Source organism: Thalassophryne amazonica, chromosome 13, assembly GCF_902500255.1.
Source record: "Thalassophryne amazonica chromosome 13, fThaAma1.1, whole genome shotgun sequence".
NCBI classification, from domain to species: Eukaryota; Metazoa; Chordata; class Actinopteri; order Batrachoidiformes; family Batrachoididae; genus Thalassophryne; species Thalassophryne amazonica.
In genome coordinates this window covers 38,113,339-38,127,924 of record NC_047115.1, presented here as the reverse complement: position 1 = coordinate 38,127,924, position 14,586 = coordinate 38,113,339, and the positions used below count along the sequence as shown (strand labels likewise).

At 37.4% G+C, this 14,586-nt stretch overlaps 1 protein-coding gene across 1 annotated transcript in view; it reads right to left on the bottom strand.

The window, feature by feature from the left end:
* Positions 1 to 8,294, bottom strand: part of alox5a (arachidonate 5-lipoxygenase a) — a 38,665-nt gene extending 30,371 nt beyond the window's left edge. The window contains exons 1-3 of the mRNA XM_034184674.1: positions 7,993 to 8,294; positions 699 to 897; positions 502 to 583 (exon numbers count right to left, since the gene is read on the bottom strand). Coding sequence (XP_034040565.1) covers positions 502 to 583; positions 699 to 897; positions 7,993 to 8,142 — 431 coding nt within the window. The 5' untranslated portion in view covers positions 8,143 to 8,294. The remainder of the gene's footprint in view (positions 1 to 501; positions 584 to 698; positions 898 to 7,992) is intronic.
* Positions 8,295 to 14,586: the final 6,292 nt, after the last annotated feature.

Below are 14,586 nucleotides of genomic sequence, written 5' to 3'. Positions count from 1 at the left end.
AGGCTCACTGTCGTGCCATTCATGCTCTGCCATGGCCTTATCTTGTAGCACGATCATGTAGTATCCCAAGTTTGTGTACACATTACCCGGTAATTGAGAACTTTCCATTCTTGCATGACCCAAAAACACAGCAGATATCACCTGCATGCTTCATCAACTTTGCACAGCCATTGAGGAAGAGTGAACCAACATTCCACAAGCCACAATCAATAACTTAACTCCATGCAAAAGGAAATTTGCCGCATTGCTTGGAGCAAATGGTGATCACGACCAATACCGACTGGTTTCTGCAACCCTCTCCCACCCCCAACCAAAAAATGCAACCGTACTTTAGTTTAGCGCCTAATAAAGATTCACAGCACATCTGTGCAATAATCATGCTATATAATCAGCATCTTGATATGCCACACGTGCATTATTATCTTGGTATCACTTGGAATTGTTAATATGGATGTAAATCAAGCAAACGTGTCATCTGCTGTGCATGCAGTTTGAACTCACCTGTACATTCTCCGTTTCATTTCCAGCTCCTTTTTTCTGTGCTGCTTGGCCAGGCTGCTCTTCTCATCCTGAGGCAGACATGCTACCAACAGACAAAGTAATTGATGGCACTTGTTGTGAAGCTGACTCATGTTTGTGCACGGCAGAGTCTGACTGACAAAAGAGAAGAGACAAACTAAAGGCAATCCCGGCTTTACCTTGTCCATCCCTCAGCACCACTTCTTTGTCGTCCACCAGCCAGCGGAAACAGGGGAACTCTATGTAGTCTCCGGTCGGAGTCTTAATCGTGATGTACCTGCAGAACCAGTCATCGTGCATCCAGTACTTTCTCTTCTCTATCTTCACCAACACAATCTCACCCAGGTTCTCACTCACATTCACATCGTAGGAGTCCACCTGCAAGTTAGAGTCAAAACATGGCTCTTTTTTAAATTTTATAATCACTAAGTGCTAATAGCTCCTTTGTTCTTTAAAAAGTTATTAATCAAATCAATTTTCACCCCCCCTGTCTACAAACGAGGCAACAGTCCCACTGGAAAAATCACATATTACATCACATACCTGGTTAACTATTAAACTTAGTTATTATCAGCAGTGTGCTTAGCAAATCAGCGAAGTAGCAAAGCTACATTTTCATTTGCAGATTTATCTTTTTTGGCTAACTTTGAAAACCATTAGAGCACCAATTACCTTCTACTAAACCTGGTTTTGCTAGTTTTAAGTCACCTAACATTTTTAAAATAAAGTTTAATGGTCAAAAATGTTGGTAAACCCTAAAAGCATAATTTTGTTACTGCTGGAGTTCATACACTAATTCAATACAAAAAAATGCAGTGCTTCTCCAGTGGTGGTAAAACAAAGTGTATCATATTTGGAAACAAGTCCAGGAATTCCTGCAGAAATGTATCATTAAATGGTATTGAAATTGAAACTGTAACTGATACAAAATTTCTTGGTGTTGTTATTGATGATGAACTGTGATGGAACACGCATATTAATTTTGTTAAATCTAAAATGTCAAAAGCATTGCAATTTTACATTCATTAACTATTTTATATCATCAAATCAAATCAAAATCAAATCAATTTTATTTATATAGCGCCAAATCACAACAAACAGTTGCCCCATTGCCCATTCCATATATGACCTACTGTATTGAAGTTTGGGGAAATACATATAAAACTAATACTAATCCAATATTTTTGTTGCAAAAGAAAGCTATAAGAATTATTTGCAACAAATCATATTGCAAGCCAACAAATCCATTGTTTGCTTGTTTACATATTCTAAAATTCTGGGACTTGGTTGATTACATTACAATACAAATTATGTATAAAGTTAAAAATAAACTGCTGCTGCAACATGTCCAGGGTCTGTTTAAACTGAGGTACTCCAGTTATAACTTGAGAGGAATTTTGTTTTTTGAGAAATTGAAGATCCAAACTACTGCAAAGAGTCACTGTGTCTCTGTTAAAGGGGTTAACACCTGGAACAACTGTCCTGACAACATTAAAGTAATTGGTACTTTGGTGGGCTTTAGGAGGCATTACAAGAATTATAAAATTTCTTGTTATAATTGAGGACGTGGGTTTATTGTTTTTGTTATTGGTTCTGGGATTGTGTGTTGTGTGAGTGTTTGTCTGGTAGTATTCTGAAAATTGTGTTTATGGTTGCATGCTTGTATAAATGTGTGTATATAATTTTATTTTTAGTATGGGGGGAGGGGGCATTTATAAGCTTTGCTTCTGCCCTCACCTTTCGGCCACACGGGATCTTTGTAAAGTTGTTTTGTTAAGAGCTTTTTGTTTTCGAACTGTGTGCCGAATAAATTCATTCATTCATTCAAAACTGATGCATTGTGTTAAGGCATCAAGCAGACCGGGGGTCCAGTAAGAGTAATGCACTGATTAAAATGATTTTCTATGTTTTTTTCTTTATTTCTTATTATTTATTGTGTTGAATGGCAACTAATGTAATTTCATTTGTTCACGTTCTGATGGGCTGATCTGGGTATGGTAAAGCTTTTTGGGAGCCTCCATGTTTATACTATACTGTATTCAAATTTCAGCTGTTTAGGTCAGTTTTTTAGGGTTTTAGATGACAAAAGCCAAAGTGAAATCATATGTATATGTTGCGGACATGAATGAGCAAAGCTCTTCAGCATCTCACCATGTCATTTAGGTCCTTTAGACTTTTTTCAGCAAAATGGAGGTGAGGGGAGGTGATGGTCTAGTGATTAAGTGTTGGGCATGAGCCCAGAGGATCCTCGGTTCAAATCCCAACCGGAAAATCAGTAAGGGCACTTGGGCAAGGTCCTTAATCACCTCGTTGCTCCCTGTGTGTAGTGAGCACCTTGTATGGCAGCACCATGACATTAAGGTAAATGTGAGGCATTAATGTAAAGCGCTTTGAGCATCTTATGCAGATGGAAAAGTGCTATATAAATCCAGTCCATTTAACATTTGAAATGGTTTTTGGGAGCATGAGCATGGCTAAAAACCTTTTAGCTTCTGGGGAGCTCCTACCCACAGACCACCCTATTTACAGCCCTCTTAACCCCCTGCCATTTTAAGTATTTTTTAAAATGTAGATGTAAGTTAATATTCAAAGTTTTCAGATAGTTGACAGTAGGCTGTACAATATGGCCAAATTAGTGTATCTCAGTATTGTCATATCAATATGATATGACTATGATTTCACACAAAGTGCAGCAACAGTGAAAATTAAACATTCTTAATAGTAATACAGTAGTAATACCACACTCATTTTGCACTCATCATAAGTTAGAATACAGTGCCCCCTAAAAGTAATGGAACACTTGGTATTTCACACATTTGTACCGTTTCAAATATAAGAAAGAAATAATTTCTAAAATTATCTTCCTTAAACTCAAACTGTAAGCAAATATCCAAAATTTGATAATGCCTGCAAATAATAATCAGTTTTATTGCCAAGCTGTCTTCAGACAAGTCAGAGGATGGAAACATGAACATTTCCAAGTCACTAAATATGTCTAGGACTTTATTTACATCAAATATGAAGAAATACAAAAGTTTCTTTCACCAAAACATCAAATCTAGGCTTTCATCTCAGATGTACTTTCTGTCAAATTGTAGCTGAACGTTCAAGTGTTGTTTTTAAGAAAATCCTCCTCTACACCACTTCATCAGGAAGCTGTATTTTATATTTTAGTTGTAGACATTTGCTTTCAGTTTGAGTTTAAGGAAGATAACTTTAGATTTATTTATTTGTATTTGAAATGGCATAAACAAATTAAAATGTGTGAAATACCAAGTGTTCCAATACTTTTGAGTACAGTTGAAAAACACTCCGTGGCATGTATTTTTAAGTGGAATGCATCATCCTGGTGTCACTCAGAGAGCAAAATTAAGAGGTTATTCAATCAACAGCTGCCTGCTCGTTTAAAAATCACTGGAGACACACATATACGCATATATAAAGCAACCTGAATTAAAGGAGAGATGCTGCTTTTAACAACCTGGACCTCATTCTTGGCATTTCATTTCTGGTCATTTACTCACCAATATAACTTTGGTGTCATTATTAGTCCATGGTTCAAACAACATGTTCAGTTCATATCTGAGGCAAACATTTTTCTTCTTCTACTAAGGTGGATTAGAAGTTTTTGTGGTACACTGCACTTATAAAAATCCTTAATGACCTCCTCATGACAGCTAATTCTGGTTTATTTACTATTCTTATCCTCCTTGACCTGAGTGTAGCTTTTGACATCATTTGTCACATCACCCTCCTCAATTATCCTCCACTGGCATTACCCACACTGCATTAGACTGATTTAAATCTTATCTCTCTGGCCCCACTCAGTTCATCCAGTTAAAAACCTACACATCCCAGCCTTCCACTGTCACTTCAGGTGTGCCCCAGAGCTCTGTCCTGGAGTCACTTCTCTTCATCATTTGCCTCCTCCACCTTGGCAATATTTCCAACAAATGCATCAACTTCCTCTGCTACGCCGATGACTCCTTAGCTCTACCACTCCAGCAAATCCACTTCCACTCTCCCACCCTCCTCCCTTACTGACTACCTAGCACAAATAAACCCATGGTTCTCAAATTTTCTCAAATATATGGGATAAAATCAACTTTATCCAAAATGGAGAGTTTTCCTTTAGTTATTGACAACTTCTCTGTTTCCCCATCCCAACAGGTTAAGAGTCTGGGTGTCATCCTCGATAGTACTCTGTCTTTCTAATCCCACATCAATAACATCACCCGGTCTGCATACTTCCATCTATGTAACATTAACCGCCTCCAAAACCCTGGTCTTGCAACAACTTCACTAGCTCCCGGTTTGGTTCTGCATCAAATTAAAAATTCTCTTAACATTCAAGACCATCCACAACATCATATCTGCCATTTCAAATGAGCTTGGGCCCAGAGAAGGCGGCGGCATTTTTGGATGTTGTTGATGTATGGCTTTTGCTTTGCATGGTAGAGTTTTAACTTGCACTTGTAGATGTAGCGACAAACTGTGTTAACTGACAATGGTTTTCTGAAGTGTTCCTGAGCCCACGCGGTAAGATCCTTTACACAATGCTGTCGGTTTTTAATGCAGTGCCGCCTGATCGATCGAAGGTCACGGGCATTCATTGTTGGTTTTCGGTCTTGCCGCTTACGTGTAGAAAGTTATCTGAATCTTCTGATTATATTATGGACAGTAGATGATGGAATCCCTAAATTCCTTGCAATTGAACGTTGAGAAACATTGTTCTTAAACTGTTGGACTATTTTTTCACGCAGTTGTTCACATAGTGGTGATCCTCACCCCATCTTTGCTTGTGAACGGCTGAGCCTTTTGGGGATGCTCTTTTTTTACCCAATCATGACACTCACCTGTTTCCAATTAACCTGTTCACCTGTGGAATGTTCCAAACAGGTGTTCTTTGAGCATTCATCAACTTTCCCAGTCTTTTGTTGCTCCGTCCCAGCTTTTCTGAAACGTGTTGCAGGCATCCATTTCAAAATGAGCAAATATTTGCACGAAAACAACAAAGTCTATCAGTTTGAACATTAAATATCTTGTCTTTGTGGTGTATTCAACTGAATATAGGTTGAAGAGGATTTGCAAATCATATTCTGTTTTTATTTACATTTTACACAACTTCCCACCTTCATTGGAATTGCAATTGTAGATACAAGACATTTTATTAAGAAACCCTGATGTACAACCTTGATTTTAAAGAACAACAAATTAAAATGTGTCTATGAGCAAAGGGTCATAGCATTAAGGGCTTAGAAACAGAAACCACCTCTTACAATCTTCTAGAAGTGTTGACTAAAACGGAAATTCCTGTGTCACAAGACAGCATGACACTTCTCACAAAGTATTTGAAACATTAACCACGGATGCAAAGACAAATTTTTTGACTGGAACAAGTGCCTCAAGGTTAATGAAGCCTTGGGAGGCGATAGCCATGGTGACGATATATACATTATCAAAACACTAATGGGTTGGGTATTCATGACTCACCAGGAGGAAAGTGTATAAAGCAACATGAAAGTGTTTCTGTTTTATTAAGGTCAATAGGATTACTGTGGGCATGTTGGAAAAGTTATTACGCAAACACTACAATAGTGACTTCATTGAGAAAACCTGAGCTTATCAAGAAGAAACGTTGAGAGAACTTTATATGAGAAGGCTGAAAGTTCAATACAATTGCACAAAGGTCACAACAAGACAAAACTGTCCTTTAAGAATAAATTTTATCATGTGATTCAAAAAAGGTCACACAGTGATAATGATGGTGAAAAAAAAGAAACTGGCAGCCCCATGTACGAGCCAGGACTTCGAAATTTGGGAGGATGATTAAGCAAAGTAACTTTGATCATTTTATCCAAAGGCCAGTGTTAATTCTTTGACACGTTCCTCAACATTTTGGTCATTGGAAGAAACCAAGTTCCAAGTCTTCCATCTTTCCCAAATACTGACCATTTCATTCTGTTTGACGTATACAGAAATTACAGCGTCACAAAACCATACAAAGTTGTGCTCACTGTTCCTATACAAAGTAAATTTTCAATATTACATAGAATTGTTTTAAAGAAAGTAAAATATTAAATAACGCGAGATCTTGAGCCACTGCTCCCACAACACAAGTCTTGTGCATTGGGCACCAACTGCTAGAGGGTCCTCATGAATGATCATCATAATCACAATAATTATGAATGTACAATTAATAATATCTTAATCAACTCTGAATCTCTGTCGGAGCTGTGAGTATATGTAAGGTTTGGAGCAGATCAGGGCTGAATTAATGCATGGGTGTGCCCAGTCAGAAGACAAGGGGCACAAAGTCACAGGGGGGCCCACACTAGTGCCCACCAAAATGTTCTGAAGAACAGAAAAGATAACACTAACAGGAAGAACACATAATTTAAAACAAATTTATAAATATTAGCAATTAATAACATGCAACAGTTACAAACAAAACAGTAATAGCATTAATTTCATTAACATAGCACTTTCAGGTGAGACTTCAAATGGCTCTCTGTGGTAGAACATCTAAAGCACAAACAATAAAAAGGACAACTTTAAACAACCACAAAAACAATTTAAACACCAAACATATCATACCCACCATCAAGTGTATCTAAAAATTAATTAAAACCATAAACTGTTTATCAGCAACAGAAAATTAATGGTTGCACCATAATGAGAAAAGTGTCAATATTTAATGGGAATTGACCATAGTTTTAAAAAAGAAAAAGAAAGTTCTTTTTGTAATATTTTAATCGAGTGACGTTCGCCTACATTCTGTGATTAAAACGGGGTTTTAAGGGCCCATACAGACATGTAGCCCAGGGGCCCCTGGCCACAGCTCAAATAAAAAAATAAAAAAAAATCCACTTGTTACACAAGTTCAATTAATTGCAAAGCTTTATTTTTAACTTCTTTCGTTTTGCCTGTTCTGTTGAGTCACAGTGATAATGTAATGAAAACCGTTATTGGTATTGTATCCTTATCTGGCTTTCCTCTTCCATATATTAACATTGAAAGAATATTTATTGATATTTCATCCAGATTCTTCTCACTTGGGCAGAGGTGGACACCAAATAGCCTTTTATAAGGGGTAGTCATACCAAATATTTATTTTGTTTATTATTTTGCCTTTTAACTCCTTATTGTAATTTACTAGATATCTAGAAGCTTTGCTTTATTTCATTTCTCAACATGGTTAAGAATTTTTGTGCATTTTGAAAAGGCATTTTACAAATTTTTAAAGCAATGACATTTAAAATAAACATGCATCAGAAATTGATCAAATTATTGAAAATTCTCAACTTTCTACATATTTTTTTTTGAATATAAATAACTGATGAGATTTTTTTTTCAAAATTAGAAACTGAATACTTGCAGTTGTTTTGTTCTGTGGATGTTCAGCTCAACATGCTGTAATAAAGATGCAACTGTTTATCAGAGAGTCTCTGTCAGATGTGAGAGGTCACTCACCGCCCCTCTCTCAAAATCATTGTACAGAGGTTTGTCCAGCAGTGTCTTCTCGCTGCAGCTCTCCGAGCCCACCAGCGTTACGTAGATGTAGTCGTCTGTCCCTGCAAACCACTGGCTCCCCGTGGCCACAGTCACTATGTAAGAAGGCATGGCAGCCACACAGCTCCAACAGGATGTTAAAAATGCACAAATACCCTCAGAAAATGAAGAAATCTGCAGTATAGCAACTTTACTGCAACCCACAAAAAGTTTTCTTTAGCGTCCCAGTCTTGCACAAGCATTAAAATCTGTCACTGCGGTGCTACTTTCCAAATCTTTTCTCTTCCATAAACAAAGAGGTGTAACTGAGCTGCCTGCACTCCGTGATCTCCACCCTGATACTGAAATCTGACCTCACTCTGTCTGATCTCTCACTATTGGAACTGTTCACCAAACAAGTGTGACTTACTGTGGTGTGTCCATATGGGCTTCAGTATCAAATTTATTTTCTTTATTCTGCAAACAAAGGGAACATATTATAATAGAATAACAAAATATTCATAATGGAGCTTTCTCATGATCTCAGCGAAAGCATCAAGAAACATGCAAATGATTACACATCAAATTTACGATTCAAATCAGGTCGAACAACGGCAAGTAATGTTTATCTAGTTTCATTTAAATAAATGTAAATAGATGGTACAGTACCACGCCACACGTGAAACTGTAAGCAGAGTGTGCATGTGTGAAAAGCACGGTCTCTAATTATGATGCAATTATGATACTGTATACCAGATAACCTACAAGTTAATATTGGTAACCACTAATAAACAGTGAGTGGGTTCCACTGTAATGCAACATGCATTTGAAGATAAGATTATAACATAAAAGTTGGCTCCAGCATCACTAATTCACTCACTGAAACTCATGTTTATTACAGTAGTGTTCAGAATAATAGTAGTGCTATGTGACTAAAAATCCAGGTTTTGAGTATATTTCTTATTGTTACATGGGAAACAAGGTACCAGTAGATTCAGTAGATTCTCACAAATCCAACAAGACCAAGCATTCATGATATGCACACTCTTAAGGCTATGAAATTGGGCTATTAGTAAAAAAAAAAGTAGAAAAGGGGGTGTTCACAGTAATAGTAGTGTGACATTCAGTCAGTGACTTCGTCAATTTTGTGGAACAAACAGGTGTGAATCAGGCGTCCCCTATTTAAGGATGAAGCCAGCACCTACTGAACATGCTTTTCTCTTTGAAAGCCTGAGGAAAATGGGACGTTCAAGACATTGTTCAGAAGAACAGCGTACTTTAAGAAGTTGATTGGAGAGGGGAAAAGTTATACACAGGTGCAAAAAATTATAGGCTGTTCATCTACAATCATCTCCAATGCTTTAAAATGGACAAATAAACCAGAGACGTGTGGAAGAAAACAGAAAACAACCATCAAAATGGATAGAAGAATAACCAGAATGACAAAGGCTCACCCATTGATCAGCTCCAGGATGATCAAAGACAGTCTGGAGTTACCTGTAAGTGCTGTGACAGTTAGAGGACGCCTGTGTGAAGCTAATTTATTTGCAAGAATCCTCCGCAAAGTCCTTCTGTTAAATAAAAGACCTGCAGAAGAGGTTACAATTTGCCAAAGAACACATCAACTGGCTTAAAGAGAAATGGAGGAATATTTTGTGGACTGATGGGAGTAGAATTGTTCTTTTTGGGTCCAAGGGCAGTCCAAGGACAGTTTGTGAGATGACCCCCAAACTCTGAATTCAAGCCACAGTTCACAGTGAAGACAGTGAAGCACGGTGGTGCAAGCATCATGATATGGGCATGTTTCTCCTACTATGGTGTTGGGCCTATATATCGCATACCAGGTATCATGGAACAGTTTGGATATGTCAAAATACTTGAAGAGGTCATGTTGCCTTATGCTGAAGACCACATGCCCTTGAAATGGGTGTTTCAACAAGACAATGACCCCAAGCACACTAGTAAACGAGCAAAATCTTGGTTCCAAACCAACAAAATTAATGCCTCGCAGATGTGCAGAAATGAAAAACTGTGGTTATACAACTAAATACTAGTTTAGTGATTCACAGGATTGCTAAAAAAAAAAAAAACAAAACAAAAAAAAAGCAGTTTGAACATAACAGTTTTGAGTTTGTAGCAGTTTGTAGTACTATTTTTGTGAACACCCCCTTTTCTACTTTTTTTTTTACTAATAGCCCAATTTCATAGCCTTAAGAGTGTGCATATCATGAATGCTTGGTCTTGTTGGATTTGTGAGAATCTACTGGTACCTTGTTTCCCATGTAACAATAAGAAATATACTCAAAACCTGGATTAATCTTTTTAGTCACATAGCACTACTATTATTCTGAACACTACTGTATATGATTTTTACTCTTTTTTGGAGGGGGGGGGGGGGGGGGGCTACACAGCTGAAATTTTAATGTTATAGGGGAAGCATGAATGTTCCCAAAAAGGTTTAGCATGCCAAGATCAGATGATCAAGATGTATATAAATAATTAAATGAACAAATGAAACAGTGATTTCCATTCAACATGCAGTTTATTCACATGTATAGATATTAAGCAAATAAAAGTTGGTAGTAGTATACGAGTATAATGGCACACAAAAGACTTATTTTCATCAAATATTCACTCATTTGTTACAAATCTATATTGAGCACTTCACCTTTATCTTGCCAAAAGTGAAGTTTAACAAATCTGTGGGGAAAACACACACACACACACACACTCCAGAGGCTTTCTTTCTCTTGTCATCAAGTGGAAGCGCATCTTTGGAAACATTTGCGTTGTTGTAGAGGCAGAGCAGTTCTTAACTGCTCATTCACATGCACATATTTCCCTCTCTGTCTCCACCACAACCGTACAATCACTGATCAGAGGTGAGAGCCATTATTTCTAATTAATCACAGACCATGTACTGGAGGAAGAAAAGGTGGAGTCCTTTTAATTCTGCAACAATAATCATTTTAATTGGACAAAAAGAGAGACAAAAGGTTTACTGATTTAAAAAATAATGTATTTATTGTATTTCAGTCACTAAATCATGGCAGTGAAAATTGAAAATATATCAAAGTCTACAAATCATACAAAAACAAAATAATACATTCAGTCACTAACAAAACTTTGCAGGTTCTTTCAGTCACATCTACATGGGCAAAATGTGTAGTATTTTGTTAACTACAACATTAGTGACTCTGTACAGATGAGGCCCAAAACACCCCACCTACTGTACAATTAATTAAATTTTAAGTTAGCCAGCTCCCCTTGTATAAGCTGTGCCCCAAATAGACTACATTATTTGTATTACAACCCCTGGCAATAATTATGGAATCACCGGCCTCGGAGGATGTTCATTCAGTTGTTTAATTTTGTAGAAAAATAGCAGATCACAGACATGACACAAAACTAAAGTCATTTCAAATGGCAACTTTCTGGCTTTAAGAAACACTATAAGAAATCAAGAAAAAAAGATTGTGGCAGTCAGTAACGGTTACTTTTTTAGACCAAGCAGAGGAAAAAAATATGGAATCACTCAATTCTGAGGAATAAATTATGGAATCACCCTGTAAATTTTCATCCCCAAAACTAACACCTGCATCATATCAGATCTGCTCGTTAGTCTGCATCTAAAAAGGAGTGAACACACCTTGGAGAGCTGTTGCACCAAGTAGACTGACATGAATCATGGCTCCAACACGAGAGATGTCAATTGAAACAAAGGAGAGGATTATCAAACTCTTAAAAGAGAGTAAATCATCATGCAATGTTGCAAAAGATGTTGGTTATTCACAGTCAGCTGTGTCTAAACTCTGAACCAAATACAAACAACATGGGAAGGTTGTTAAAGGCAAACATACTGGTAGACCAAGGAAGACGTCAAAGCTTCAAGACAGAAAACTTAAAACAATATGTCTCAAAAATCGAAAAATGCACAACAAAACAAATGAGGAACGAATGGGAGGAAACTGGAGTCAACGTCTGTGACTGAACACCTAAACAGAAAAAAACAAGGTTTACAATGGGCTAAGGAAAAGCATTCGTGGACTGTGGATGACTGGATGAAAGTCATATTCAGTGATGAATCTCGAATCTGCATTGGGCAAGGTGATGATGCTGGAACTTTTGTTTGGTGCCGTTCCAATGAGATTTATAATGATGACTGCCTGAAGAGAACATGTAAATTTCCACAGTCATTGATGATATGGGGCTGCATGTACGGTAAAGGCACTGGGGAGATGGCTGTCATTACATCATCAATAAATGCACAAGTTTACGTTGATATTTTGGACAATTGAAAGGATGTTTGGGGATGTTTCAAGATGATAATGCATCTTGCCATAGAGCAAAAACTGCGAAAACATTCCTTGTTAAAAGACACATAGGGTCAATGTCATGGCATAGGGTCAATGTCAACGAGTAGATCTGATTTGATGCAGGTGTTAGTTTGGGGGATGAAAATTTACAGGGTGATTCCATAATTTTTTCCTCAGAATTGAGTGATTCCATATTTTTTCCTCTGCTTGGTCTAAAAAAGTAACCGTTACTGACTGCCACAATCTTTTTTTTCTTGATTTCTTATAGTGTTTCTTAAAGCCAGAAAGTTGTCATTTGAAATGACTTTAGTTTTGTGTCATGTCCGTGATCTGCTTTTTTTCTACAAAATTAAACAACTGAATGAACATCCTCCGAGGCCGGTGATTCCATAATTTTTGCCAGGGGTTGTATTATTTTTTCATAAAAATTTCCTTTCTGAGAAAAAAAAAAAGAATAAATATAAGTATTGTGATACACAATTTTAAGCATACCACACACACACACACACACACACACACACACACACACACACACACACACACACACACACACACACACACACACACACACACACACACACACACACACACACACACACACAAAAATAAATAAATTCAGATTTACTGTACCACACAGGCCTTCAGAGGAACTTTAAAATCCTTTTTAGGATTTTAAAATGGCATTAAATCACATTTTAAATAACTGCATTATGTTGCAGATATATTGTGGCAGTTCAACTGAATAAAAAAAAAAATCCTATTATGCATACTCACAATGCTATTACCTGTAGAACGTGTCAACATACATCCAAAGAGCATCTATAAATGTGAGCAGATTTACAACCTATGTGCTGGAATCCATCCAGACTAAACATGCTCAGGAATGCCTACAGCATTTGCATAGCACCTACCCTGTCCATAACACCTTGCTTTCTGGGTAAACTGTTAGGAGACTTAATAATGTTTGGGGACTGGGGGGAGCAAAAGTGGATTACATCCACAAACCCGGGAATAATATGAAATTTTGAGGTTATATTTGTGATCAGTAGCCCAAAAGAGCATGAGCAACAGAACTCAGACTAGTTTCCTAAAATTATCTTTAAAAAGGTGCCATAAATTATTTTTCTCCCGCTAGATGTCGCACAACATCTACATTTCAGGATCAGAACTTTGCTTCTCAGCCACTCTCTCTGTCAAGCAGAAGGAACAGCAGCTGGAGCCTTTTAACAGGTCTAAGAGCTCCATGTGGAAATGGGCAGATGTATGTCGACTGCAGTGAGACCACTGTCTGGGTCAGAAGCATTTTTAGCCTCTAAATATCATTTAGGGACATGTCTCTGTCAAGATACTGCTGTCTACCATCTCAAAAAAATAAATAAATCAAACTAAACAGCTATGTTGTGGTAGTGATTGTGGCAGTCTATAAATATAGGAAGGTACAACACTTTCACAGGGCAAGACTTCAATGCACTAAACATGCACACGTAGAAAGCTCATACACATACGGTGTGAGATTTGGAATGTAAACAGGGAACAGATACACTCAAAGCACATAAGGAGAGCTGCTTCATTCTCTGCACAGCTCCATAAACCCACTAAATTTTCACATGGAAAATAGTTGTTGGCTGTTATATTAAAAGCTGCAGTGTGTAGCACTGCTGGGTGTTTAGCAGAAATGTAATTTAGCATCCATAACTAGGTGTTCACTGCTGTGTAATTAGCTGCAGCAATGAATCAAGGTCAGAATGAGCATTTCTTGACTACATGGTGCGGTCTCCCCTTTTGGAGGAAATCATTTTGCATAGTGTATATACTGCTTAAGAAGAGAAAGCAGGGAAGAATGAAGAGAAAATATGAAAGTAAACAATCATGACAGTTAAACGGCATAACGCAATCTGCAACCTCACCACTAGATGACAATCTACACACTGTGGCTTTAATTTGCAAAATATCACTGAGGACACCTTTAAGAAGATCAAGCTATTCTTAGTCTATAAACTAACAATGCGACAAAGAACCTCTTAATTTTTTTTGGGGGGGGGGGGCTTTTAAAAAATGTGACAGCAGTGCCAGTGAAAATAATAGGAGGAAATCAATACAGCAGTGTACAAAATGTGACCTGGAGTGGCTGAAAACCCAATTTTGTTAGATTTTTCAGCCAGCATCAAGCATCAAGGACAATGATTATACTCTCAAAGAGTTGATGAACAACTGAATGATCTGCTTATTAATCTCTATTACATTGCTTAAGCAGTGGTGG